Source organism: Nematocida ausubeli, assembly GCF_000738915.1.
Source record: "Nematocida ausubeli strain ERTm6 chromosome Unknown supercont2.3, whole genome shotgun sequence".
NCBI lineage: Eukaryota > Fungi > Microsporidia > Nematocida > Nematocida ausubeli.
This window is the reverse complement of record NW_026515636.1, coordinates 567,314-593,971: the sequence shown is the minus strand read 5'-3', so window position 1 is coordinate 593,971 and position 26,658 is coordinate 567,314. Positions and strand designations below refer to the sequence as shown.

The window sequence follows — 26,658 nt, the reverse complement described above, 5'->3', positions numbered from 1 at the left end:
CTGGTGTCTTACAGATTCTTTAACTATTTATTTTTCTTGCAGAATGGTTCCCTATGGAATAGTGTATCTGAGTAATAGATATATTCAGTATTTATCATACAGGAATGAGTTATTTATGGTGTATTTTTAGGTTTATATTATATCTACTGTATAATTTATTTCTTGTTATTTCTAAACCTTCTGACAGGTTCTAGTTAATATTATACCACTAAATTACTAAATCACAGATAAAACCAGAAGTACAATAGAATATACTGATTATATTACTGATTTAGAAAGGAGTTTATCTAGATACTGCATGGGAAACTGACAAATATGCAGAAAAATACTCTTTTTTCGAAAGAAATATTTATTTAAACCGTTTCTAACGGAAATTGCACATTATTTTCAGCAGATTTCATGACTGCAAAGTGCTTCTATAAGTGTGCATTAGAGAAAATACTCTTATTAGAATATAACTAGATATAACCAGATATAACTCTTAATAAGACCTGGTAATCTGTTGTATTAAGCAGATGTATTTAAGGCTTCTTTCGAAGTCTAATTGCATTTCTGCTTGACATTGCTACTATCTCATTTTTCATTGAATTAATGGCCATGCTCATTTTTTTCTCTTTTTCTTCATAACTGTCACATTCTTTCCCTTTATCCCTCCTGTCTATGCAGGCAGTTACAGTATTCAATTGATTTTTCAATGAATTTTCAATTCTTTTCTCTCGGCTCAAACTATGCTTAAGGAAGCTAACCATTCTACCTGCATTTTTATGATAATTCTTCATAGTCTTAGTATTGCCTGGGTTCCCAATACTTTCATAATAGTCTTTTGTACTGCCTCTTAGCTCAATCATTCTAGGGACTATTCCAAGTTTCAATAAGATCATAAGATTATAGTGCATTAAGATTGCATCTTTCACAGTATTTTGTACATTCCTAAGACCATTATTATCAATACTGTACGGGTCAAAGTCATCTATACGCTGTGCAATATCATAAAGGGCTGAGAGTTCATTATTAGTATGGTCGTATATGAATGTCTTATTGGCTAGGTTAAAAATCTGTGTGATTTTCATGGAATATTTTATGTGGCGTACAATCTGATAGACTGTATTGTACATAAGAACCTTCATGTACTTCGCAGTGTTTATATCATGCTGGAATATTTTTGGATTTTCTTTAACGAATTTTCTTTCTTCCTGGAGAGACTTTGGAGTGTCGTCTTTTTCAATGGTTTTCTTATAAGATGCAAAACTATTGATTGCATCATTTGAAAATGGAGTTATTTCCAGTGCATCTAGTGCATTATTCATTTCATAAATAATTGATGCTAGGTGTATCCTTACTACATGCTCTATTTCAGTTAGATTCTCTCTAATTGACTTTAAATTAAAAGGTTCTATTGATTCTATACTACTAGACAAGTAGTTAATTGATTTTTGAAGGTATTTTTGAGATATAATAGATCTAGTAGAGCCTTGTAGTATGAGAGTATGAATATCCGTTAGAGAAATTTCTTGTGGAATGTAGTTTTCTGAATTTACATCTGTGATTTCACCCTTTTCTGACAGAGAACTGATAATAAAGGGCATGCTCTTCATGGATGATCCTTTTATCATTCCATATATAAGGGTAATTCTTTCTGGATTCTTGCACATTTCAAGACTCTTAACTGGCTTGTTGGTTTGAATTATTTTCAGCAAAAAGTGCTTGCCTGCACTTGCATTATGCATCCATAGGGGTTTTCCAAAGTAGAATTTATCCTTAAAGATAATATGATGAGATTTTCTGTCTTCCATATGAAAGAATTCCTTGTCTACGTCTATCCTAGAGACATTTTGAGAAATATCAATTTCATTTTGGAGTATTCCCGGGATACTTTCAATATAATCTACATTGATATTTGCGAGTGTGCTGTTTAATGGTTCACATGGTATTTGTAAAGCTAAGTCTGTATTGAAGGTGGTTACCTGTGGGTATGAAATAGTGAAATTTGTTCCGGATATTTCTTTAAATATCCCTATAAGTACGAAGTAGAAAAGTTCTTTTTTCATTTAAAAATAATCCTGTGAATTCTAACTATAGACAGATATTGATCTGAAAATATAGATCTAAATGGTATTTATGTATGGATGTAAATAGCAAATTCAATGAAGATATTTCTATGTGTTTCTCTGCCTCTGTGATATATATTTTCAACTAGATCAGAAGTATAAGTCTATTTTTCATTTCTGTTCTAGTTTTAGCTGTAACAATATACCATAAAGAAGTTTATTTTCGCATACAAATACACTTTATTATTCAGATTACATCTACCAAATCAGTACATAATTAATCATATTTCTATTCATCAAAGAATATCTTCTGGAAAATACTCTCAAATCTATGCGATTTTACAGATTATTTAGCTATAAACCAGATATAAAGTAATAAGACTCTAGTAAACATGTCTAATATTCAATAAGAAAGCATCTTTATTAAAGAAATATACATTTCAAAGTATATGAATATTTTAAGATAAAAAGCATAAAGAAGTAATAAAATGGGAATACCAAAGGGCAACACAAGAGAATAACTAAGCACATATAATATAAGATAAAATAGATGAGATACAGACCCAGAGAATAATATAGAAAATTCACTGCTTAATACTCTATTCTACCCCTCATACAAGCAGAAGAGAAAGGTCAAAGCAAAAAAATAATAAAGACAGAACCCACAGAGACAAAGAGAATAAGCCAGCAGATTAATCCAATCTCATTAATATGCTATAATTCCCTACAAAATCACAAATATAATCTATATTTATAGATTCTGGCATATAAATAGACTATTTATTTCCCTTCTGCCGTACAAAATATCCCACTGTATGAAATTCCCCATAAATGGTTCTATACAAGCATAGTACGGCCACAAGCATAGAATTGCAACAAGATAAGCCATGAGAACAAGTTAATTTTAGTGCCTGACTACATCTAAAAATATCTTATACTCTGGCATTCGAGTTATATCCATACAAATAGACATATTATCACTACACAGTCAATTTCCATTTTAATTTCAGTTAATCTCAGTCAATCTTAGTCAATTTCCATTAATTTCAGTTAATTTCCGTTAATTTCAGTTGATTTCCATTAATCTCAGTTATTTTTAGTTATTTCCGTTATATTTTGTAAGTGAAATTTCAGTTACTTTCAGTCAATTTCCGTTAATCTTAGTCAATTTCAGTTAATTTCCGTTATATTTTGTAAGTGAAATTTCCCACCCCATATACCCACTAACAATTGGACACTCTGCTTAATTAGTGCCACTCTTGTACTCTGGCTTTAGTTCGTACATATTCCTGTGTGCTTTTTTGTTCAGCACTGCAATCCCAGGCAGAAGTTCCTGGATGTATGCAAGTGGTTGCCCAGACCTATCAGCCAGGTCTTTGACTGACCAGTAAGGGTACTCTTCGAATGCCCTGAACAGAATATCCATGACTTCTGTCTTTGAAAGTCTTTCTCTTTTCTTTTCCATGAGCATCTTCTTTCTCTTACGGGCCATTAGGTCATACTCTGTGGCACCGTACCTCTCCATGCGAATGCCTTCCTTCAGGCTGTCTACTGCCTTTACGTCTGCTTTTATGTTCTGTGCTGCATTCCTTTCTCTTTTGTACTTTAAATATTCTGGGGTTATCTTTGGCTTAGCATATACTTCATCTGTTATTACTCCATCAATGAATGCCCCGTGTGGTTTTTGTACAAAAGTAAATATTCCCGTCTTATTCTCCAGGGGCTCAATAATCCACTCTCTGGGGAAGTTCTGTGGTCCAATGTGTGGGCTTATTTTAAGAACATTAGAGTCACCTCTCTCTTCTATTGTTCCTATCTCCAGTGCCTCAGCATATTCCTCCAGACATTCCTCCAAGATACGTGGTACTTTAACTAAAGTCACTCGTGCGTGTCTTCTCTCTCCCATAAATAATTTTGGTAAATGATAGTTTATTTAAACCGTGTTGAAAAGCTCAAAGTACGGGTTAATTGCTGCTACTGCCTGTGGGTCTGCCTTTCTCTTTCTAATAGTCAAGCAAGGCTTCTTGTCAAACAGTGCCACAATTTCCTCTGACTTCAGCAGAACTTTCACATCTGCGCAGCTAATCTTAGACTCTGGTAGTCTGTATCCTGTCTTAACTGCAGCCAAACCGTCGTCCCCAAAGAGTTCTCTGAGTCTCTCAAATGCTCCCTCAGTCCAGACTACAAGTCTACCAAGGTGGCCTCCTGGTGCTAGCTTCAAAAGGTCAAGCTGGTCTACTGGCATAAGGTCAATTCCTGGGATATTTCTGAATGCCCTGGTGATTCCCTTGTCCTCCTTGTAGATTACAAGGACTCCTCTTCTCATGACCCATCTTCTGTTACGTGCCTTACCCTTACCAGCTCTGATTGCCTTACTGTTCTTAACTCTTTCAACCTCCTCAGCAAGTGAGAAGTTGTTGATGAGTTCAAGTGCCTGTTTAGTTCTCTTAAGAGACTCAATCTCATTTGAGACTACTATTGGGATACTCTTCTGGTTGGCAATAATATGTCCTCTGCTCTCAACTAAGGCAGGGGATGCAGTGGCTGCTACGGCCATTGCTGCTGCATGTCTTCTAGTATTCTTGGTTGTCTTTCTGAACCATCTTCTTAGGACGGTAGTTGGACTTGCCATTCTACCTTTTCTACAGAAGTTAGCAAAGGCTCCCTGTCCTGCTCTCTGGGTACCTCCTCCTGACACACGGGGTACTCTTGCTAGTGCTCTTCCTGTTCCCCAGGAATGTGCTGAGTGTCTCATACCGGCCATTGGGTCAACTGCGTATGGCTGCCTGGTGTTTCTCTTAACCATGTCGTGCACTGTGCATACTAAGTCGCTTCTCACTGGAATGGAGAATACCTTTGGAAGGTCTACTTTTTTATATATTGTGTTTCCATCTATTTCATAGCACTCTACTTGGTTTTGTATCATTGCCCTTGTCTGCAAAAAGAAAAATAAAATTATAAATATTTTCTGTCAGTTCAGATGGGTATTAATAAAAATTTGGAAAGTATGAGTATTTATGGTGGAGGAAGGTATATTAGTAGTATTTCTTATTTGAGTAGTATTTTGGGTACTTTTGGATTCTAATTGATTTATTTGTATTTTTTGGATTTTATTATTTCTTGTACTGTAGTACTCTGATGGAAATTATTTGTGGTAGTTGGAAAATAGAAGAATATTTTGTGTTTTGTTCTATTGTATTTATATAAGGGTATTATTCTATTAGATAATTTTATATGTGTATTACTCTGTTATATTTGGTATTTCTATTTATTTGAATATTTTAGTATTGTAGTATACTGGGTTAAGAGGATTTTTGTGAATATTTTGTGAATTTGTGCTTAAAACAGTAATGAATAAGTGTGATATTCAAATATGTGCTTCTGTTTTGTCTGTTATCCTGGAATGTATATTTATTTATCTCTTAAATTAGACTAATCCTGTATATTTAGATGTATTGAGAATATTTTAATTCTGGTTCATGGGTTGTAAAGAATATTTGGGTTATTTTGAGTTTTTATGGATACTATTGTATAGACAGACTAATGACTAATTCATTGCATAATTGGGCTAGTTATCTTCTCGTGATTATCAGGTTAGTTTAGGTCAGTTAAAGAAGATATTTCTTCTTTTAAACCTTCTTTTAAACCACTTAAACAGATTGAGATTTAAGTGAAAACAGTTTATAAATGACTTCCTTCATAGAGTTAATTATTTCTGGTATGTCCTAGAGAGTGCTTCTAAGAATAATTAGTCACTGAGGCATATTAAGAGAGCCAGATGCAGCAGAATTCTAATAATTCAATTAGTAAAATATTCAGAGCAGAAGACAAAGAGTATAAATATAACCCGATATAACCCGAAATGTAGACTGTCTTGTATATCCTATAGATAGTTATATACTGTTGTACTGTGTGATTGTTGAAAAAGTTTCAGTTAAACTAACAATTTCCCAGAGAATTTATGCTGTAGATGTGCATTTATTCTTATAGACAGAAGCCGTTAATTTTCATTAAAATTTAAACTGTATTTATGCTTTTTGAATATAGTTTAGAACCAGAGTAAATTGCATATAAACCACTGAAGGACCATAATATAGATTGTGAGATCTTATTACATTGTGACTCTGAGACTCCAAATTTCCACTTTCTAAAAGATTCTTTATATACTAGACTATAGTCATATGAAAATATTAATAGAAGGTGGGTTATATGTCAATAATAGTAAGAATATATTCAATGGAAAGACAAAAAATAACAGTCACCAAAAGCACTTATAAAATGTGACAAAGATAAAACTCGCTTGACAAGTACTCTTATCTACGTTTTGTGTTATATTTTCTTGTTTATTTTTTTGTAAACTAAGATTTAAACTGTACAAAAAATAAGAAATTTGAAGGCTTTTATTATTCTAGGGTAAAATTCCTTCTATTTCGCATAGAAAGGTACAAATCTTGCAAAGAAATCCTGTAATGAAAGAAGTCAGAGAGTATAGTCTTTGCTTAGGGCTTAGTGGCCTGTATGATCATCAGGTGGGACATGCTCTTGGAGTATTCCAGGATGTTTTCTTTTGATATCTTTTCAATCTCTGCAGCAATTTCATTCTTATTTTCCAAGTTGAATCCCATGCACAGCCAGTAATGGAATATCTCTGTGGCATAATCCTCCAAGTTAATTGTTTCTTCCTTGACAGCCAGGATTGCACTATTCTTGTGCGCCAAAAACTCTTCAGAAGGCATCTCAGAGACTCGTTTCTCCATGGCAAGAACAAACTCTCTAATCCGGTTAGTGACATTATCAAGGGACCGAGTACTTTGCACTGTAAATTGCACATAAACCTTCTGCATAAACACTTTATGCGACATAAACACAATATAACCGTACTCTTCCTTCGTTCTAAGTTCATCAAAGAACCTCTCTGAGAAGATCTGTGAGATAAGCGTACCCAGTGCAACTGCCTTTAGGAGACTATCAGCACAGATCCTGTGTACTGCAGTAACTGCAATATTATGCAGGTCCACAGTAGGCAGGGTGATATCCTTTTCTACAGCAGACCAAGCAGGTGTATAAGGCGTAAATGTGACATATTTCCCAATTCTCGTTATAATCTGATCAAACTCTTTTTTTGTCACGTTCCCAACACCAAGCACCTTGACTTGTGCCCGGTTCACAGCAAACAAGTCATCAGGCAGAAGGTCCTTTGAGACCTGCATGAGCTTGTGTGCATCAAACATAGGATATCCTGCAAGGTAATTTATCCCTTGTATGCTGCACTTATAAGGTGAATTTCTAACCTGCTTAAGGAAGTATGAAATTGCTGATTCCTTTGCTAGACTAAACAACTGTGTATCACGGGCCGTGTACTCACTGAAGAACTTCTCAATTAAATCTTCAATTACCACAGGACTCCCACTGAATCTTATTGAAAATCCAACTGCAGACTCAACTGTCACAAGCGTAAGCACAGATGCCATTAGATCTAGTCTGTACTTCTCACTGAACATTTGTACAAATGCTTGGAAGTATCCTACAGCAGCAGCATGTGTCTTTTCATCCAGAAGATAACTGTCAGTCTCTAATACCATGCGAATCTGTGCATTATTCCTGTACTTAGGGTTATGTACTAAGTATCCAGTGCACCCAGGCTGAGATATTTCCATGCAAGAGACAGAGATACTCTCTTCCGGGTACTCTGGGATATTAGTGGGAATAGATCCAAGTACAACAGAGACTCCTTCCTCCCTGGCAGCAGCCACATCTTTATCAGACGGAACAAAAAATGACCATTCAATCTTCTCCTTCAGTTGTCCTAGTAGAGAGAGATCACCAGAAGGCATCTCATCAATCAGATAATTAATTCCATAGATTTCATCAACTAGAATATTCTCTGGACTATGTATATTCCGTGCACAGTACATGACCACCCACTTACTCACATCCAAGGCCACTTCTACCACACTATTAAATTCTTCCAAGTCCAGACCATCCCATATATGGCTGTACTTTATGAATTCTTCTGTAGGATAAAATTGCATATTTCTGGCAGATATTTCTACAAGTTCAAGTGGCTCAATGGACTCACCTGCATCAAATGCCTTCTTACTGATGGTCTTGAAGGCACCATATAAATCAGAAGATACAGATATTTTTATCATTTCCAAGTAATACTTCAGTAATTCCTGAATTATAAATGTCTGTGCCTTATTATCATCTACTAAGTCAATGACAATATGAAGTGTACTACTGAAGGAATTTTCCTCCAAATAAGCAGATACGTCTATGGCTATACCTTCCTTAAGAAGAGTGCATACTAAGCCAGATTTACCTGTCCCAGCAATCAGTTCAACCAAGAATTCATGTGTCTTTCTTCTGTATCCAGTGATTGACTCAGGTAGTGGAATACAAATAGACATAGATGAGTGGTCTGTATTAAGGTGCACTGCAGGCCTGTACAGTACAAGCTTATTCTGTGATGATTCATTAAATCTACAATATTCCCCAGGTGTATACTTCTGGCAGACTGGTGGTATATATGGTATATCATCCCAGATATACTCTATCTCATGTCCTTTTATATCCGAGAACATCTCAATTGCCCACTCTTCAAGTTCTTCCAAGGATTCTCTCCCATGTATGGATAGACACATCCTATCAGGTCTATAGAAATATTTCCAGAAGCACAACAAGTCATCCCTGGTGGCAGTTGAGAGTGTCTCAGATGAACCAGTACCAAATTTACTACCAGGTGAATCTGTCTTAGATACAAGTGTAAGTAGGTGATATCTTCTCCATGTCTCAGCTAGTATATTTACACTGTGTTCACTATTAACTGCTTGTAGTTCCCTGGCTAGGGCATCTTCTCGGATAAGTGGTGATGTAAAGAATCTACTGAATATTTTCATACTTTCTTTCAGGTACGCTGGATCTATATCATAGAAATAATTTGTTACTTCATCTGCTGTATTTGCATTACTATTCCCATTATGCATATGAATATATTCCATATATGCATTTTCATCTGGGTGTTCTTCTGTTCCCATGAACAACATATGTTCAAGAAAGTGGGCTAGACCAGGCAGTGGCCTAGGATCTGAATAACTACCTACTTTAATTGAGACAGCCACAGCTGCCTTATCTGCTGTTGGATTATGTGATAATAATGTTCTAATTCCATTTGGTAGAGTCACTGTCTTATACGTATATGTGTCACCTTTCCCTGTGAGCATTTCTTGGGCAATTAAATTTTAAATATTAATAGAGTGCATGGGAACAGTATTCAGTGGATTGACTAAGGAGGATATTAGGGTTATAAGGCAGACAGGCTGCAGGTTACCCCCTAAGCAAATAAAGCTTCTTTATACTAGGTTTAAAGAACTAGATAAAGAAGAAATAGGAAGAATATTTGTAGACCAATTACTATGTATCCCGGAGATAAGTATAAATCCATTTGGAGAGAGGGTTATAAGGAAGATATGTGATGAAGATGGGAAGATAGACTTCAATGGGTTTGTATCTGCTGCTACTATTTTCAGTAAATATTCCACGAATGAAGAGAAGGTGAAATTCTTTTTTGACTTAATCTCAGTAGACGGGAGAATTACTAGAACAGATTTAGAGGAAATTGCAAGTAATTTATACCCGAAGGATGAGAATACAGAAGACATAAGGGCAGGTATAGATGAGATATTTCATGTATATGATAAGACTAACAAGGAGTTCATTGAATGTAAAGACCTTAATAAAATGGACTGCAATGCACTAGGCAGGATATTCTGAGTATTTTGGGTACAAATTTATTGTAGACTGTATTATGCAGTTAGAATAGAGATATTCATGAGAATTAATAATAGACAGTTTTTGCATACTTTTACATATTAATTCAGTCTTATTAGGTATATTCCTAGTTGTATAATTAGTATTTTAATTTCCAACTGAAATATTTCTTGTTCTTTTTAATTGTTCTGCTTGTTCTTTGTAGTATTTGTACTTTTCATTTGCTGCTTCAACTTCTGTCTGAAGGAATTTGAGTTTCTTTAGGGACTCTAAATACTTCTTCTGAGTGACCAGAAGGAGTTCATTTTTCATTTCTAACTCTGTGCTTTGGTGTGCACTAATTGTAATCCACTTATTCAGTTCAAATAAGTAATATTCTTCTGAGATTTCTTGGTTTTTTTGTGGTTGGTCTATCTGGTGGAGTTCTCTCATACTGTCTACAATTTGATTGACTATGCTAATTCTTTCAGTTACTGCATCTAAGGCATCTAAGCCTGTCCGGAGTGCATTCTCTGGTGAGTTTTCCATGGTAAAAATATTTTTGTAGGATAAATTCACAGTGGTATATAAGAATAAAGAAGAAATTAACTGTAAAATGTAGGAGAGGAGTATAATAAGACTCTTCTCCTTTAATGTGTGATATTTTCAACACCCGACAAAATTATTTGCTGAGTAACACTAAATAGCAGGGTGCAAAAATTTAAATAATTAAATCAATGGCAAAACAACGAGACTGCGCGCACAGAAGGAAAATAGAAAGAACCAGAAGTGATATGGATATTGAAGAAAGAAAGAGAAAACAAGAGATACAGAAGAATAGACATGCAGATACATGGAGCAAAAAGGCAGAAATAAGAGACCAAAGGAGAGAACTCCGGGCAGTCATCCAGAAGAGAGACGAAGAGGCCCAAAAAGTACTAGTAGCCAACAGAAGTGCAAGACTAGCAGCAAGAAAGAAGAAGAAAATGCTAAGAGAGAAGTACAAGGAATAGAAGAGTTCCAGTAGTCAGACAAAATGTTTCATGTAGGCAGAGAAAATACTCCAGCTAGACAGACAGACAAAATATTCTAGTAGCCAGACAAAATATTCCAGTAGACAGAAAGAAGAAAAAATGACAGGAAAAATGCAAAGTTATAAGAATTCGGGTTATATCGGGTTATATCGGGTTATTTGGGTTATATCGGGTTATATCTAGTCATTCTAGTAGTTGTCTGATGCATAAATTATCTTGGGATATTTTTAGACAGAAATCTCTGTGGAAAAGTCTTCTAGACGTAATTTAAGAGAGAATTTCTTTTTGTGCTGTGACAAGCGTACTAGTACACTTATGGGGCAGTAATAAATAATAGATTTAGTCTATATTTATACTAGAGCAAAGAAAACCCTTAAAGAAGTACAGTAATATGCTATAATTGAAGCAGCTTAGGAAGAAAATATTACATTATAATAAATGAAGTCTTAGAGTGCTTTATTCTTAGACTATGCCTGAGTACATTATGGCTTTGTCTGCTGTATCACTAGTGTATTTCTATTTATTCCTGGAATTACTGGTTTTTGTGAACTCTTACGGGAAATAGTCTAGACTAAGAGACTAAGAAGTGGAAAACACTGGGAATATTTGAAGATAAAACAACTTTAAGCATATGGTGCATGTGAATATATGGTGAATATACGTGATTCTTTTGTTTATGCATGGAATTGCTGGTTTATTCGTTATAATTACAATTAAATGCGTATTTTCATTGAAGAACTGATACTTTCAATGGTTTTCCCAGGAGGAATGTGTTGATTTGCAGGAGAGACAGAAGTTCTTTGTTTCTTGTGTGCTTTGCAGACTCAATGTACAGGTTCTCTGCAAGACCGTACAATTTATACTGGTGAAATGCCCTAGCAAGATTATACTGCAGTAGACCCAATTTCTCAGTTGGATCATCCTCTGCGTATGTTTGGTCTTCCCGTATGTCTACATACACTGTATATTCAATTAATCCATTTTCACTTCTAACTGTCACTTTATTTTCACTGTGATTATGTGATTCTTTAAAGTAAATAGTGTATTCCTGCAGTATTTTTATGCCTTTCTTAATGTATCTATCCCTGTCTACAACCTTCCTGCTGGATGCATGCGTCAGAAATAGTGATGATAGTGCAATTGCCCTGAATATGTCTAATAAGGTCGTATTAGCCTGGAGTACCACAGAGTCTTCAACATATTTCTCCAAACGGGCTGCTGTGTCAGTGTATATAAAGCTAGGCATATAAGAGAAACATAAAATTGTAAGAATATTCTGGGCACCAGTACCCCTGGAAAGACTCTTTCTCCTGAGATTCCTTTGAACATTCTTCTGGAATTTGTAATATTCTGATTTTCTGTGAAATCTAGGCACCTGACTGATAAGAAAATAGCACAAATAATAGAAGGAAACTGCATCTACACCTGCCCTGTGAGCATAATACCGCACCATATGGGTAATTCCCCAATGCAATGACTCAATGTCCTTTGTGTCCTTTGATATCCTGATGAGCAACCACAGAAGAAAAGTGTATTCTTCGAATAAACTGCGCAGTACAGGAGATGTCAAGACCTTCCTAAGGAGAAGAATTGCAGCTTCATTAGATCCATTATAATGCAGTGCTGTGATATATCTGTATATAATACCATGCCATTCTTTCACTGTAAGTCCCCCAAGCAAAGACGCAAGCATGTCAAAATAGACTTTTTTCCCAGCTGATATCTCCTCAGATACTTCATTAGAGAATACTTTACCAAGACCACTTGTCCCATGGAGTAGATCATAATCTGTCTCAAATTCTTTTGTACTAATAAGTTGTTCCTCTGGTGCAGGAGTATGATCTGTCTCCTGAAGACTTCTTTTTTTCTTTTTTTTTGCAAAAACAAAAGTGTTTTTCAACAGAAATTGTACTAATTCTTGTGCTGAACGGATAAAATATGTTCTAACAGATGGATCATATGCTATTTTATCATCACTGTATATGTGCATGGCCTTGTACAGTAGAGATCTCATATGCATGCACCCTATTTCTGTATAAAATAGAAGGTCTTCTCTTTGTAGATCAGTTGATATTGTTGCTGTTTGTATCTGGAGTGCATATTCCAGTGCTAGATCAATATTACCGGTTTTTTTGTAGATCTCAGATATTCTCATTTTTACTTCTTCTAAGACACTTTGCATTGTATCTGCGTACCCTCCATCCAAAATTGCCTTGTAATGCATGATACTCTTATCATATTCCTTTAGTCTGTCGTATATAAAGGCAATTCTCTTCTTAATATTTATACTCTCATGAAGGATTCTGTCTCTAATTAAATTTACACTCTTTAGACTGTCCTTCTGACTAAGTATTCTGTCCATATGGCCATTAATAATTAGTAATAACTTAACAGACAGCTTATATTTACGCATTTTAATTAGTATATCTATTAGGTAACCTGTTAGGTGCAGATGTATTGGATCTGAGAGTGCTTCTGTGTTGAAAATTACGTTAATTATGGCAGTTTTTTTGCTTGTTTCAATTAAGATATTATAAGAGGCATCGATATCTGCTGTATCCCTGCATGTACAAAGACTATTTCCTGTGCAAATCTGGCACTTATTCATAATCTCAGATATAATTACAGAAAAAAACAGAATTATTTGAGATCTAATACAAATAACCGTCTTCTTACAGTATTGTAATGAATTATTCAGTTGAGAAAGAAGGGAATAATGGCCCTGAGTGAACAGTAAGTCAACATATCCTATGATAAACCTGTCTGATAAGTCAGCAAATACTTTCTCTCTATCAAGTGCCCTACTAATTATCTCTATTATTTTCACTCTATTCTTTAACGTACGAATATTCTCTAGAATCTCAAATATTATCTCAGCAGGAAATTCAGGTCCCATCATCTCTGCTTTTATCTCAAATATTTTACTTTGATTCTTCTGTCTCTCGTATATCTCCAGAAGGTCTTCTAGTACTTCATTCGTTGGTTTTAATTTTTTTATTTTCTTCAGTATATATACTTGGTACTCTAAGTCATCTTCTCTTCTCTTGTACTCATATAGTCTCTTCCATAGTGTAATATCTGTCCTTTTAATACTGGCTGAAATTAAAAATGCATTAAATGCCTTTTCTGCTTCTTCTTGTTCTTCGTATATAACACCAAGCAGATAGTACGCATTGTCATTTGTACTGTGGTAGGTCAGGGCTTCTTTTATTTTGTTGATTGCCCCTAGGAAATCTCCTTTTGCGTATAGTTTATTTGCTGCTCCTAAAGTGTCTTCAGCAATTTGTCTATCTGTGGTTTTTCCTTTTTTAAGTCTTCTCTTCATTATTCTCACGGATTCTTCCTTTTCCCTCTTAATGTACTCTTCAAATCCCCCTAGTTCTTCAATATTTGGGGTTTTTGTTAGCCAGCTTAAGTACACCATTATGAAAATATTTAAGACATAAAATATTTTAAAGAAAAAAATGACAGTAGAGAAGAAGATATTTGTGTTTGACTTAAATGGAACACTTTTAAGCAGAGTGAAAGAGAACAAAGGCACATACTTAGATAAGAAGAAGCCAGATGCAATAATACCAGGACGAGGTGACCTGATATATTTACGGCCACATTTAGACAAATTAATTAATTACTTGCATGAAAATGATATAACGTACATGCTATGGACAACAGCCATGGAGCATAATGGTATTCACCTGACAAATTTATTAGAGAGTAAGGGTATGACAAGAGCAATTCATAAATATTACCATGCACATGCAACAAAACTAGATGAAAACTCTTATAAGAGAGGTAAGGACATGAACAAAATAGCAGAACTAGAGAATGTCTCTGTTAAGAATGTCTTCTTAATCGATGATGAAATTATCAAGTGTATCCCAGAGTCCTCATATATTCCCATAGAAGAATACCAGGCAATGAACGAAGAGGATGATGCCCTTATAAGGATAATTGAAAGAATTAAGATTTGCAACGGAAATTAGTACCTTGCATACTAGTAGTAAAGATAAATATGGATATATTTTAAGCAATAATAAGGCAAGGCATGGGAATGGGTGGGTTGTAATGAATTTATGCCTGAAGTACTCAAAAGTAGAAATATTTCAGTAAGAAGATTAGTCTATAACCATATTTAGTCTATAAGTATAGATAGTGCTGTTCTTAAGGGAGTTTTATTCCTGTGAATATTTGCCCTTTTTGTTCATTTTAGATCTATTTCTCTCTAAGGATATTTTCTCTTTTTGTTAATTTCGCATTCTTATACTGAAGGAATTTCTGAAGAATTCTTTGGTAAGTGGAAATTTCTAATGAGAGTATTTTACTACACTATATATTCCACCTAGAGCCAGTGAGTGGCATATTTCTGCATGTTTATTCATAGGCGCATCTATAATAAAGCAATATACCATTACTGTGGTAAAATTACACATTATTATTCTGAGGCTAAAAGTCCTTCAATTTTCACCCTCTGAAATATTTTTCGTACAGAAGAAGGCTACTAGTTCTCGTATGGAAATATTAATAGTAAGATAAATATAACTGACACCAAAGATATTCAAGGATAAGATAAATATAACTGACAAATATAAGATAGAAATAACTGACACCAAATATATTCAAATAACTGATACCAAAGATATTCAAATATAAGACAAAAATAATACACACTTGAAAAGTACTCATATCTATCCACCTACTATCTACCCACTATCTATCTACTATTCACCTACTATCCACCTATCTATCTACCTACCTATCTATTTATTGAAATATTTTTTATTCTTGTTTGACCTGTCAAGTACTTATTATTAGTGAAGTATATCTTGTCTTAATATGATATTATTTAAAGTGCTTTAATATATACGCATAGATTCACATGACTACAGTTATAGTTTATTCTAGTAATCCCATGTATATTTATTATATAGTCTTGGTGACTTTTTTCTTTCTGTCTTATAATTATCTTAAGATTATTACCATATAAACCAAACACTCTGCAAGGAAAATATGACTAGGAAGAACCTTCTTACTGTCTCATTTCTGGCAGGCATCCTTAAGGATAAAAGTGCATTTCTTCTGAGATATCAGGAGTGCAAGTACTCTGATATCCTGTATAATGATATTCTGGCAGTCATTGAAGACGTAATTATTGGTAGAATGCGATTAGAATGTGCTATTCCTGTGCTTAATGTATATTATGTGATACTCTGTGAGTGCAAAGAAATAACCATTAGAGAAATATTCTATAGATGCAAAAGAGTCTTTAAGAACCAAAATCACACAGTGCGTGTGATAGATTACATAAAGATACGCCTAAAAATAGAGATATCTTTGATTGTTCCATCGTACAAAGGACTAGTCCATGGAATATTTTCATTAAAATTCCAAGAAAAAGTCGTTCAGATGGAAAATACTTCAATTATCCCAAGGATACAGAAAGAAACTAAAATATTCACAAAGGCATCAGCAATAATTGTAGTAGAAAAAGAAGCAGTCTTCAATGATATCATACAAGATACTGCATATAAAAATAGAATGGAAGAGATAATAATTGTAACAGGAAAGGGTTATCCATGTACTAATACTCTTAAATTCCTGTCTATTGCAAGATCTATAAGAATATTTGGTCTTTTTGACTGTGATCCACATGGTCTATCAATATACGCAGTCTATAAGTACGGGAGCAAAAGAAATCCACATCTTAAAGTACCCAGCATGGAAAGAATTGGAATCCATTTATATGAGATACCAGTGACCCCAGAGACCATGTACATCACAGATAAGAAGCAAATCTCATTGATAAGAAATCTAAGAAATCTAGAAGAATTACAAAATGACATTAATATAATGGAAGAAACAAGAAGAAAAGCATCAATAGAGGATATACTAAATATATCTACAATTGCAAAATATTCCATAGATAAAGTAGATAGATTACTAAAGAGAGAATAATAGTCATATATTACAACAGAAATGGATTATTTCACTCTCTTATTCTTTGGATATATTTCCCCTTAGAAGAAATTTAATTATAGTAAATATTGCAGTGTATTAGTGTATATTTAGTAGGAATATTGGTGGATATTAGTATATTGGTGTATATTTAGTAGGAATATTAGTGTATTAGTGTGTATTACAGTGTATTACAGTGTATTACAGTATATTAGTGTATTAGTATATTAGTCTATATTACAGTATATATTAGTCTGTTACAGTATATTAGTCTATATTAGTGTCTATTACAGTCTATTGGTGTATATTAGTCTGTTACAGTGTATTACAGTATATTAGTGTATTTTTACAGTATATTAGTCTATATTACTGTATATTTCAGTCTATTGCAGTGTATATTAGTCTATATTACAGTCTACTACAGCCTATTAGTGTGTAATTTTATGCAAAATATTCCAGCCAAGAAATAATGACGTGCTTAAATGGGAGAAATATTCTGGAAGGTAGAAGGTGGAATTTCAAATTAATAACAAGATATTTTACCATATAGACCCTTGGTTATTTCTATTATACACTATTTATCTTTGAATATTCTAATACTAAGAGTGTCTGTTGAATATGACAGTTTAAATTTACTTTTATAGTACTGTCAGTTGTAATACAATTTGACAAAAGTGCAAATTATTTAGGCTATTTATACTGTAGACTAAATATTCAATTATTCACTCACTGCCTTTACTTATACTCCACTTAGAGAGAACCTTCTTAGAGTCAAATTCGACAAGAATTGACAAGAAATTTCCTTTGTCTTAGGCTACTGTGAAACATTCACTTTGTATCAGATAAATACACTAGTGAATATATCTGTAGATATACCTATCTAACTCTAGTTAATCTAACAATATAATCTAATTAAAATCCAACTGTAAACCACATATTAAATAAAATATGACAAGAGCCAAGACAAAAGCAATTTATTCTACATTCTACAGCTCTGATGATCCAAAGTCCCACTTTGTTATTATCTCCACATCCGTATCCATTACTGCCAAGGGTCCTATGTGCAGGGTTTCATCTATCACAGATGAAAGGGCTGTAAACACTCCTTTGACCTTTTTCAGTTTCTCTCCTGTGAATTTCATATTTTACATAATTTCCTCAAATAAATCTGCATCCAAAGAGTCTTCTCCTCTGGCGTACTGGTCCACATACTCACTCACTTTCCTTTCGTATGCTACAATATTTTCGCGGTATAATCTTCCTGCTTCAATATTCAGTGGATCATCTGGATTTGGATATGCAAGTAATTGCGGTAAAAATGTCTCAATTATATTCGAAACATCATACAGAGGTGACCAAACTTGGTTCAAAACATCCAAGCACACACTCCCACTACTCTCATCAATATTAGGATGGAATACTTTTGTCACAAATCCTATGGATGGTGATTTGAACGGAAAATCCTTCGGTAGGAATATTCGTATCTTGTATTTTCCATGGGAAAATGGAGTATTTTCTGGTCCTTTTATAATAACCATGAACGAAGACCCAGAAGATGAATCTTCATACTCCACACGATAGTTCTTCTTTAATAATTTCTTTATCTCTGCTCTCAGTCTGTTCATACTCTGTCCTGTTGTTTTGTAAATAAAAAGCTCATCCAAGTGGTCTTCCATTTAAATTTCGAATTGGTTTATTTTTTCACAATGCTTCCTATAGTTTTAGCTGCATATTCTGAAGGAAATGGCGTAATAGGAAGAGAAGGCAGACTACCCTGGCCTAGTATCCAGGTTGATTTTAAATTTATGAAGTACTTGACTACAAAGTATCCATCTGGTCTAATTATGGGCCGTCTTACATACGAGTCAATTGGAAAACCTCTTCCAAAAAGGACTTCCATTGTGATAACATCCCATGATAATGAGAATATTCATGATCCAAATTATTCCGTACTATTCTGTAAGTCCTTAGAGAGTGCAATTTCCATCTGTAGAAGTCTTTCTCTTCAGCCTATTATATTTGGTGGTGCAGCCGTATACAAAGAGGCACTAGAGAGGTATAAATGTAAGTTGTATCTGACTGAGATATATAAAATATTCCAAGGAGACGCATTCTTCCCTCTTCATTGCATTGACCATAGGAGTTTAGTCAATATAACACCAGACGTATTGAAAGAATTATCCATTCCAGAAAATTTGCACAGAAATAAAGAAAGACCATTAGAAGAGAGTGAGATATATTTAACACAAGATGGTAGACATATTCCATTAATAAATACACTCTATGAGAATGGTATAAATTATGCATTTTTAACAGGATATTCTACTCCACTCTCTGAAAAATAAAACGCATATTAATCTTTTAATTTTTATACCCTTGAAAAATGGTAAACGGACCACGAAAGCATTTAAAGAGACTAAATGCTCCAAACTCATGGATACTTGATAAATTAGGAGGTACATTTGCCCCTAGGCCAAGATGTGGACCACACAAGCTAAGAGAGTGCCTTCCATTGTGCTTAATAGTCAGAAGAAAGCTTAGCTTTGCACAGAACACAAAAGAAGTTCTGCACATTCTGAATGACAGACTTGTCAAGGTAGATGGAAAGATCAGAAAGGACCCAAAGTACCCAGCAGGAATCATGGATGTCATAAGTTTTGACAAGATACACGAAAACTACAGACTTCTTTACAACGTAAACCAGAAATTCTGCCTGCAGCCAATCACTAAGGAGGAGGCAAAGTTCAAAATCTGCAAAGTACTTGCAAAGAGACTAGAAGGACGCAGTATACTTACTCTCCACACAAATGATGGAAGAACTATTAAGTACGCAGACCCAAGTATCAACATTGGAGACAGTATAAAGTTCAACCTAGAGACTGGAGAAGTAATGGAGTCTTTCCCTCTTAAAGTAGGAAACACAGCATACGCATTCCGTGGAAAGAACCTTGGGTGCGTTGGAATCATCAGAGAAGTAAAAGTGCACATCAGTGGGTTTACCATCTCCATACTTGAAGACCTTAACGGAAGAATGTACACAACACGTACAGATAACCTAATGGCAATTGGAACAGCAGGTGAGTCTCTGATCACCCTCCCTAAGGAGAGAGGAATCAGAACAAATGCCCTCATGGAAAGTAACATGGCATACGGTGAGTTCAAGGAAGAAGGTGACTTTGATGAAGAAGAAGCACTTTCAGCAGAGGAGAGTGATGAGGAGTAAACAATAAATCCCTCTATTTTATGCAGTTTATTTATCCAGAGAGTGCACTCTCTAAGGCAGATAGTATTCCCATGGGAATTCTTCTTTCTAGTTCAGCACACTCATTCTTCCTTATCTCTTCTTCTAGTTCTCTCTTAGTACTCTTCCCATGGGGTACAGAGTGACCTTGAATGTACTTGTTCTTTATCTCTCTAGTGCACCTCATTAAATTATTTAGCTCTGAGAGACCATCTAAGATAGGCTGCATACCAGGGATACTCTGAAGACTATTCCATCTGCATTGTAGGTCTGTCTGTGCTGCTTGCTTCTGCTCAATTGACTCCTGTAAGGCAGATATTTCTGCCTTTTTTATTGCAAGTGAAAGAATTCCTGTACGAAGGTCCTCTGGTGAAATAGGACTAGCAGTAGACTCCTTCCTGTTGTATACGAAGTCCTCAGGAAATGTGAATATATTCCTTAATGTGAATCTCTCAAAAATAAGCATATTCTTCTGTAAGGCAGACTCAATCTTATCCATTCTTCCCCGAATATTTTCTGTTGTATTCAAGGAATTCACTATAATACGGCTCATTCCCTGGTACAGTTCCATATGAAAGTCACCTGGCAGAAATGAGAAGAACTCCAGTTCGTCTTCGTATTCACTTCCCATGGAATAATAAAATATTTATATCTTAATAGTATAATAGAGGGAATATATGGAGAGTAGAGGGAGTAGAGAGAATATGGAGAGAGGGAGAAAATATATAAATTAGTCTATTTATATCTGAATATACGAGAATGTGTACAATTTAGTCTATTTATATCTGGATCTACAGGAATATACAAGAATATGTAGAAATTAGTCTAGTTCTATCTGAGTATGTACAAGAATATGTACAAGAATCTACAAGAAAATATTTACAATTTAGTCTAGTTCTATATGAATACACAAGAATATACAGAGAGGAAGAAAAATAGAGAAAAATATGTAGAAATTAGTCTATTTATATACAGAAATATACAAGAATATACAGAAATATACAAGAATATCTACAAGAATGTACACAAGAACAATAACAATAACATGCTCTATTCCTATCACTACCTGAATATATCTTCTACTTCGTCTATTCTGTCTATTCTTCTACATATGCTCTACTACGACAATACATAAATCTAATTGGTGCATTATTCTTGCTTATATATATGGTGTCTTGTGAATTCCTTTGATATATTTATGTATTATATGGTTATGTCTCTTATGGTTTACTGGTTATACTTGATATTATTCTTTTAGATTGTCTTCTGGATATTCCTTTATGATTAGTGGCGGCAAATAATCCCGCCAATTATTTCTATTTATACTTGGAAAATAAACCGCAGGATGCGTGCACCAAGACTGTCTTTTTCTGAGGAGTTTAGGGATGAATGGGATAAAGAGAATAAGGATCCAATTACAATGGAATTCGCATCTAATACAATCACAAGCCGCAGAAAGAAAACCTCAGAAGCAGAAAATAAAACAAAAGAGACAATTGACACAATTGAGACAAATACAAGAGCAGAATTACCTTGGCTAAATGAATTATTAGGGTGTATATTATAAATAAAACAGTTTATCTCTTTATTTCTTATTAATTTTATTTAGAGTTCAGTTGTCTTCCTACTGCATAAATTAAAATGCGAAATTGAAAATATGAAAAAGTCAAGGGAAATAGACCAATACTTCAAAATGGATGAAAACCCACAGGGTGAGATAGAAGAGAGAAGACCTTCCGTGAGAAGAGTTAGTTTTGCCTTAGAGCCTCAAATAGTCTATTCTCACAGTAAAGATGACCACAGTAAATCAGAAAGTAGTTCTACAGGAATAAGCATGGAGACTACAAGTAAGATGAATATGGAAATATCACTAGAAGAGAATATAATGGAAGATGATCTAATGCAAGATGAAACACTTCCTTTGTGTGAAGAAAAAGAAGAGAATTTCATTATGGATGATTCAGAAGAGACCTTTGAAGAAAGAAGAATGAGTATGTGTCCAGTTGACAGAAATAGAACAATGGAGCATACAGCATGTAATATAAGAATACCATCTGATGGCACAGTGCAGTCTAGTAGGTCACCCATCAAAGTACAAAGTGAATTTGAGACAGTAATTCCTGATGAAACTAGAAGAAATAGTCATGTAAATATACAGGAAGAAATAATCTCTAGTGACAGACGTATATCTACTCATGAAAAAGACTTTAGTATGGAAAATATCACTGAGACAATCCCTACTACTAAGGATGTATATGACTATACACCAGAAGATGCAGAAAATAATAATCCAGAATATTCTTTAGATGGGGATAAAGATGATATTCTGAGTGATATGCTATCTGAGATTGTCTGTGCTGCAGACAGTAATACTTTAGTCTATGATACAGTGAATGTAGAAGAAGTTTTAAGTAAATATGAAACAACAAAGAAAGAAGAAACAAAGAAGATACGTGAAATATTAGCAGAGACAGGGATAAGGTTCTTGGATAATCTGTCCCTAGGGAATAGAAGGGAGACTTTATCAAAGATAAGGAATAAGGTTGAACCTTCTAATGTAATTTACTACCGGGAATTCATGCAGAGACGAATTGACACCCAAAATAACCTATCCTCAGGGCTTTCTGCAGAAATAGAAAGAACAAGGGAAGAGACTGAAGTGATTGAGAGGGAAGTAGATTGCACAGGTCTCTCATCGATCGATAGGAATGCACTACTATCGAAATTGAGACAGATGAAGTCAGATGCAAGAAAGGAAGGAAAAGCACACTGGCACAAGAAAAGATTGACAGTTGAAAAGGAATTTCTTAATGAGACAGAGAGAATATTCAATGACTTTGAGAAGGAAAAGGGTTCATTACTTGAGAAAATTGAAAGATTAAAAGAAGGAGTTAAGAAGATAGATCTGTCTGGCTTAGAGAATAAAGAAAAGTCAATGAAGAAGGTTCTTCAGACAATTGGGTCTCTCTCCCAGGAAGAAGTAAATGGATTTATGAAAGAAGTAGAGACAAATAAAGAAGAAGAGGTAATCTTAAAGGAAAAACTCAATGGATTAACAAGTACACTCTGCAGTCTCAAAGAGAAGAATGATGAAATAACTGAAATAATTGAAAGAGAGAAGGCTGAGATACAAAATATTCAAGAGAGTCTGTTAGTTGAAGAAGTTCAGAAGGATGACCTGGAGCAAGTTAAATCTGCAGTGCAAAGGATGGAAGTGATACTGGGAGTAAAAATACTTGAAATATCACACAGTAGACTTTTATTTTCAATCTGTGATCTAGTTATTACAGTTATATACGATGGTACGAATATTGTAGACGTATACGCAGAGACAAAGACAAAGAGCCTTTTTAAAGAGTTCATTGCTCTCTCTGTGGGTGCTGGTCTAGTTGCAATGGATTTACTCGTGCAAAGTATTCCTGTGATTATCCGTTATGTCTTAAGGATGACTTCTGTGGAAAAAGAAGTTAAGAAGTTGGGGGTTTCTGTTCCTTACGAGATACATTACACAGAGAAAGAACTGTCGATTCAGTTTATGATACGGAAGGGAAAAACAGGAGAAATGGGTCACGTAACTGCAATATTCAAGTCAGGTGAGTCTTCTCCTGCTATATCCAGCAACATAAAGGGATTTAAGGCATCATGCAGTCGATACGAAAGTATTTCTGAGTCTGTAAACCAAGCCAGAACCCTGGCCCACATTAAATAACTGCCGTATACTCAATAAAATATATTTTGAATGTTCCATTCCATAGACTAATCAGTCTTGTTTTCTAGTGGATTATTGGTTTATTGTTCTATTGTTTTCTTGTGGTTTTCTGTTGTGGTTTATTGTGTTCTAGTGATTTTCTTTATGTTCTCTAGTGAATTCTCTCAAATATTTCTATTGTATCTTGTAAATTCTCTAGTGGTTTTCTATTGTGTCTAGTAGATTCTCTAGTGTCTAGTAGATTCTCTCAAATATTTCTCTAGTGAGTTCTCTGTGTCTAGTGAATTGTCTAGTGGTTTTCTATTGTAAATTCTCAAATATTTCTCCTGTATCTAGTGAATTGTCTAGTGAATTTCTCCTATATCTTGTAAATTCTCTCAAATATTTCTCTCTATACTCTCTCTATAATTCTATATACCCCGAATTTCTTGAACTAAAATATTTTTAATATGTGCTTTAGAGATATACCCTGAATATATAAGGATATGCATTGAGAATTGATAGATTTATTGTACTATCATAATGAATAAAGTATTTGTTGTTATAATCTATTATAAACCATGATATTATGTGATTAATTCAATAAAAACCGTATATTTTCTGGTATTTTGTCATTCTAATTAATACTATACGGTGCACTGTGCCTTCTATGTTGTACACTTGTGTTCTAAGTGTATTTCCTAACTGATAAAATACTTTTTATTTTTTATTTTTAAAACCCTTTATAAATACATATATTCAGTGAAGAGTCTATATAAAAGTATAAATATATATTTTTTTTGATAAAAATGCATAAAAATGCAAGAAGAAAAGAGAAAAAAGTTCTTCGTAATGAATCCAGCAAGAGTAGAAAGTGCACTCAGATCACAAGAATTCTTGTTCAGATGTGATCCATACAGTGCGAAAATATTCTCATACCCCAGGGACTATAAGATATCTAACACTAAGGAATACATAGAAGGAAAAATCCTCTCAATGTCACTGTGGTCAATAATAGCAATAGATCACCTGGAGATAAACGAGAATTCAAAAATACTTGACATGTGCTGTGCACCTGGAATGAAGCTAGTATATGCAGGACTGCTTATGCAAGCAAGTGCACCAGCAGGTAAGCAGATATATGGTACAATCACAGGAATAGATATTTCCAGGAGTAGACTAAGTATAACGAAATCACTCATTCAGAAGTATAAAGTACCTAATGTAAGATTACTTCTAGGGGATAGTGCATCCTTTACAAGTACTCCCGTATATCCTGTCTCTAAGGAAGAAGTAAAAAGTGAAATTCACCCGTGCAGATGCAAGATGGAGGCAGAAGGTGTAAGAGGAAGTGCATTTTACACAAGCACAAGTCTTAGGCGTATAGGACATAAGCACAAAGAAGCCAAATATGATAGAATAATCGTAGACCCAGAGTGCTCACAGACTAGCACAGTGAAATATGCAGAAGGACAGACTCCAAAACCAAAGAATTATGCACAAGAACAGTTGGAAATTCTATCTCACGGGATAAATATGCTAGCAGTAGATGGAATTCTGATCTATTCCACATGCACATTCGAAGAAGAAGAGAATGAAGGCGTAATTCAAATGGCTCTTAAAAATAATCCACATATAACCAGGATTCCAATTGAAAAACAAACACTTTATAAGTACGGAGTAAGCACAAAGAACATAAAAACAGAAGAAACAGTTAAGCTACCATTCAGCGATAGTTTATTCATAGCTAAATTAAAATACGGCAAGCAAATAACAAATTAACTAATTACGCAACTACAACCACATATTGCACATATGCCTCACACAGACTGTCCCAAGCACTGATCCTGTAATGATTGATGCGCATGATAGAATTAATTTTCCTTTCTTTTCCATTGTGAAAAGACAGTTCTTCTGCATATTTATACCTTTGTAGAAGAATACTCCAATTGCAAACGAACAAAAAAACCAACAGAAACAATAGAAGTAAAGGATGATTTGTTAGGTTGTAAACAGTATCTGAATGGTCACTGAGTTTAGGAATTAATTGGTCACTAAAAGAACCTGTACTCTAACACAAAACAGTAGAAGGCAGTCATACACCAGAACAAATAACTGGTGAGTAGAAGTATTCACATTGAATCTATGTCTAAAGGCACTTAGGTTATCAATAAGAGAGATATCTTATACTGTTAGAATAAAAATATACTTGAAAACCTGAAATAATCCGTTAAAAAGCAAAAAATGAATAACTGAATTTATTGTGAACCTGCATGCAAAGTCAAATAATAAAGTAATCCAATAGATAATGAAAATAGACCTTAATCTAGAACTTAAAATAGATAGAATAGATTATTTTGTAGTAGAAATTTAATTATGTCTGTTATAATTTACTATTTATCTATTAACAGTTATAAATATCTACCAAATAAGATTCTATACGTTTATAAACTAAGGCTTCTATGAATTCCCATCACCGGTTTCCCCACCTGCGGGTCCACCTGTGGCTGCACTGGGGGTTGGGTTAGCTCCTTCATCTGCGCTCTTATTTTTCATAACCATAAGTCCTATAAATCCAGCAGCTACAATTAAAAGAACTACTCCTGCAATTATACATATCTTTTTCTTGTTATTTCCTTCTGCAGCTTCTGCCATGTCTCTTCAATGACTTCTGGTTATATAGAAAATATAATCAGAAAGTCTACACAAGATATAATCAAGTGCCTTCTATCTGCAGTATTATTCCGATTCAATTGGTTCATTTAATATTCTTACTGGTTTATTTCTAATCAGTAGATAATTGGCTTTTTACAAGACAAGTTTTATTCTTGTAGATTAATTGGTTAATATACAGAAATAGAACCAGTGCAGTGTCCTTTTACACATATTCCCTTAACCTATGGGTACTTTGAATTTCAAACACAAAAATAGACTTAGTTCCAACTG

At 34.3% G+C, this 26,658-nt stretch overlaps 19 protein-coding genes across 19 annotated transcripts; 9 read left to right on the top strand and 10 right to left on the bottom strand.

Annotated features, from left to right (window-relative positions):
* Positions 1-521: 521 nt before the first annotated feature.
* On the bottom strand, positions 522-2,048 carry NESG_01441 (uncharacterized protein; the record flags this gene model as incomplete). The annotated part of the gene is made up of 1 exon (XM_053049071.1): positions 522-2,048. One exon carries the CDS (start codon positions 2,046-2,048, stop codon positions 522-524), a length of 1,527 nt encoding a protein of 508 aa, XP_052904876.1.
* Positions 2,049-3,291: 1,243 nt separating this feature from the next.
* On the bottom strand, positions 3,292-3,954 carry NESG_01440 (uncharacterized protein; the record flags this gene model as incomplete). Its single annotated transcript, XM_053049070.1, has 1 exon — positions 3,292-3,954. The coding sequence occupies one exon, from the start codon at positions 3,952-3,954 to the stop codon at positions 3,292-3,294; it is 663 nt and encodes a 220-aa protein (XP_052904875.1).
* Positions 3,955-3,981: 27 nt separating this feature from the next.
* Positions 3,982-4,974, bottom strand: NESG_01439 (uncharacterized protein; the record flags this gene model as incomplete). Its single annotated transcript, XM_053049069.1, has 1 exon — positions 3,982-4,974. One exon carries the CDS (start codon positions 4,972-4,974, stop codon positions 3,982-3,984), a length of 993 nt encoding a protein of 330 aa, XP_052904874.1.
* A 1,573-nt stretch (positions 4,975-6,547) lies between these two features.
* Positions 6,548-9,271, bottom strand: NESG_01438 (uncharacterized protein; the record flags this gene model as incomplete). The annotated part of the gene is made up of 1 exon (XM_053049068.1): positions 6,548-9,271. One exon carries the CDS (start codon positions 9,269-9,271, stop codon positions 6,548-6,550), a length of 2,724 nt encoding a protein of 907 aa, XP_052904873.1.
* A 37-nt stretch (positions 9,272-9,308) lies between these two features.
* Positions 9,309-9,821, top strand: NESG_01437 (uncharacterized protein; the record flags this gene model as incomplete). Its single annotated transcript, XM_053049067.1, has 1 exon — positions 9,309-9,821. One exon carries the CDS (start codon positions 9,309-9,311, stop codon positions 9,819-9,821), a length of 513 nt encoding a protein of 170 aa, XP_052904872.1.
* Positions 9,822-9,965: 144 nt separating this feature from the next.
* On the bottom strand, positions 9,966-10,346 carry NESG_01436 (uncharacterized protein; the record flags this gene model as incomplete). The annotated part of the gene is made up of 1 exon (XM_053049066.1): positions 9,966-10,346. One exon carries the CDS (start codon positions 10,344-10,346, stop codon positions 9,966-9,968), a length of 381 nt encoding a protein of 126 aa, XP_052904871.1.
* A 188-nt stretch (positions 10,347-10,534) lies between these two features.
* On the top strand, positions 10,535-10,810 carry NESG_01435 (uncharacterized protein; the record flags this gene model as incomplete). Its single annotated transcript, XM_053049065.1, has 1 exon — positions 10,535-10,810. One exon carries the CDS (start codon positions 10,535-10,537, stop codon positions 10,808-10,810), a length of 276 nt encoding a protein of 91 aa, XP_052904870.1.
* A 748-nt stretch (positions 10,811-11,558) lies between these two features.
* Positions 11,559-14,255, bottom strand: NESG_01434 (uncharacterized protein; the record flags this gene model as incomplete). Its single annotated transcript, XM_053049064.1, has 1 exon — positions 11,559-14,255. One exon carries the CDS (start codon positions 14,253-14,255, stop codon positions 11,559-11,561), a length of 2,697 nt encoding a protein of 898 aa, XP_052904869.1.
* A 40-nt stretch (positions 14,256-14,295) lies between these two features.
* On the top strand, positions 14,296-14,814 carry NESG_01433 (uncharacterized protein; the record flags this gene model as incomplete). Its single annotated transcript, XM_053049063.1, has 1 exon — positions 14,296-14,814. One exon carries the CDS (start codon positions 14,296-14,298, stop codon positions 14,812-14,814), a length of 519 nt encoding a protein of 172 aa, XP_052904868.1.
* Positions 14,815-15,838: 1,024 nt separating this feature from the next.
* On the top strand, positions 15,839-16,783 carry NESG_01432 (uncharacterized protein; the record flags this gene model as incomplete). Its single annotated transcript, XM_053049062.1, has 1 exon — positions 15,839-16,783. One exon carries the CDS (start codon positions 15,839-15,841, stop codon positions 16,781-16,783), a length of 945 nt encoding a protein of 314 aa, XP_052904867.1.
* Positions 16,784-17,769: 986 nt separating this feature from the next.
* NESG_01431 (uncharacterized protein) lies at positions 17,770-17,925 on the bottom strand (the record flags this gene model as incomplete). Its single annotated transcript, XM_053049061.1, has 1 exon — positions 17,770-17,925. One exon carries the CDS (start codon positions 17,923-17,925, stop codon positions 17,770-17,772), a length of 156 nt encoding a protein of 51 aa, XP_052904866.1.
* A 3-nt stretch (positions 17,926-17,928) lies between these two features.
* On the bottom strand, positions 17,929-18,459 carry NESG_01430 (uncharacterized protein; the record flags this gene model as incomplete). Its single annotated transcript, XM_053049060.1, has 1 exon — positions 17,929-18,459. The coding sequence occupies one exon, from the start codon at positions 18,457-18,459 to the stop codon at positions 17,929-17,931; it is 531 nt and encodes a 176-aa protein (XP_052904865.1).
* Positions 18,460-18,489: 30 nt separating this feature from the next.
* On the top strand, positions 18,490-19,128 carry NESG_01429 (uncharacterized protein; the record flags this gene model as incomplete). Its single annotated transcript, XM_053049059.1, has 1 exon — positions 18,490-19,128. The coding sequence occupies one exon, from the start codon at positions 18,490-18,492 to the stop codon at positions 19,126-19,128; it is 639 nt and encodes a 212-aa protein (XP_052904864.1).
* Positions 19,129-19,166: 38 nt separating this feature from the next.
* On the top strand, positions 19,167-20,006 carry NESG_01428 (uncharacterized protein; the record flags this gene model as incomplete). Its single annotated transcript, XM_053049058.1, has 1 exon — positions 19,167-20,006. The coding sequence occupies one exon, from the start codon at positions 19,167-19,169 to the stop codon at positions 20,004-20,006; it is 840 nt and encodes a 279-aa protein (XP_052904863.1).
* Positions 20,007-20,037: 31 nt separating this feature from the next.
* Positions 20,038-20,655, bottom strand: NESG_01427 (uncharacterized protein; the record flags this gene model as incomplete). Its single annotated transcript, XM_053049057.1, has 1 exon — positions 20,038-20,655. The coding sequence occupies one exon, from the start codon at positions 20,653-20,655 to the stop codon at positions 20,038-20,040; it is 618 nt and encodes a 205-aa protein (XP_052904862.1).
* Positions 20,656-21,369: 714 nt separating this feature from the next.
* Positions 21,370-21,591, top strand: NESG_01426 (uncharacterized protein; the record flags this gene model as incomplete). The annotated part of the gene is made up of 1 exon (XM_053049056.1): positions 21,370-21,591. The coding sequence occupies one exon, from the start codon at positions 21,370-21,372 to the stop codon at positions 21,589-21,591; it is 222 nt and encodes a 73-aa protein (XP_052904861.1).
* A 90-nt stretch (positions 21,592-21,681) lies between these two features.
* Positions 21,682-23,733, top strand: NESG_01425 (uncharacterized protein; the record flags this gene model as incomplete). The annotated part of the gene is made up of 1 exon (XM_053049055.1): positions 21,682-23,733. One exon carries the CDS (start codon positions 21,682-21,684, stop codon positions 23,731-23,733), a length of 2,052 nt encoding a protein of 683 aa, XP_052904860.1.
* Positions 23,734-24,531: 798 nt separating this feature from the next.
* NESG_01424 (uncharacterized protein) lies at positions 24,532-25,494 on the top strand (the record flags this gene model as incomplete). The annotated part of the gene is made up of 1 exon (XM_053049054.1): positions 24,532-25,494. The coding sequence occupies one exon, from the start codon at positions 24,532-24,534 to the stop codon at positions 25,492-25,494; it is 963 nt and encodes a 320-aa protein (XP_052904859.1).
* Positions 25,495-26,172: 678 nt separating this feature from the next.
* NESG_01423 (uncharacterized protein) lies at positions 26,173-26,367 on the bottom strand (the record flags this gene model as incomplete). Its single annotated transcript, XM_053049053.1, has 1 exon — positions 26,173-26,367. The coding sequence occupies one exon, from the start codon at positions 26,365-26,367 to the stop codon at positions 26,173-26,175; it is 195 nt and encodes a 64-aa protein (XP_052904858.1).
* Positions 26,368-26,658: the final 291 nt, after the last annotated feature.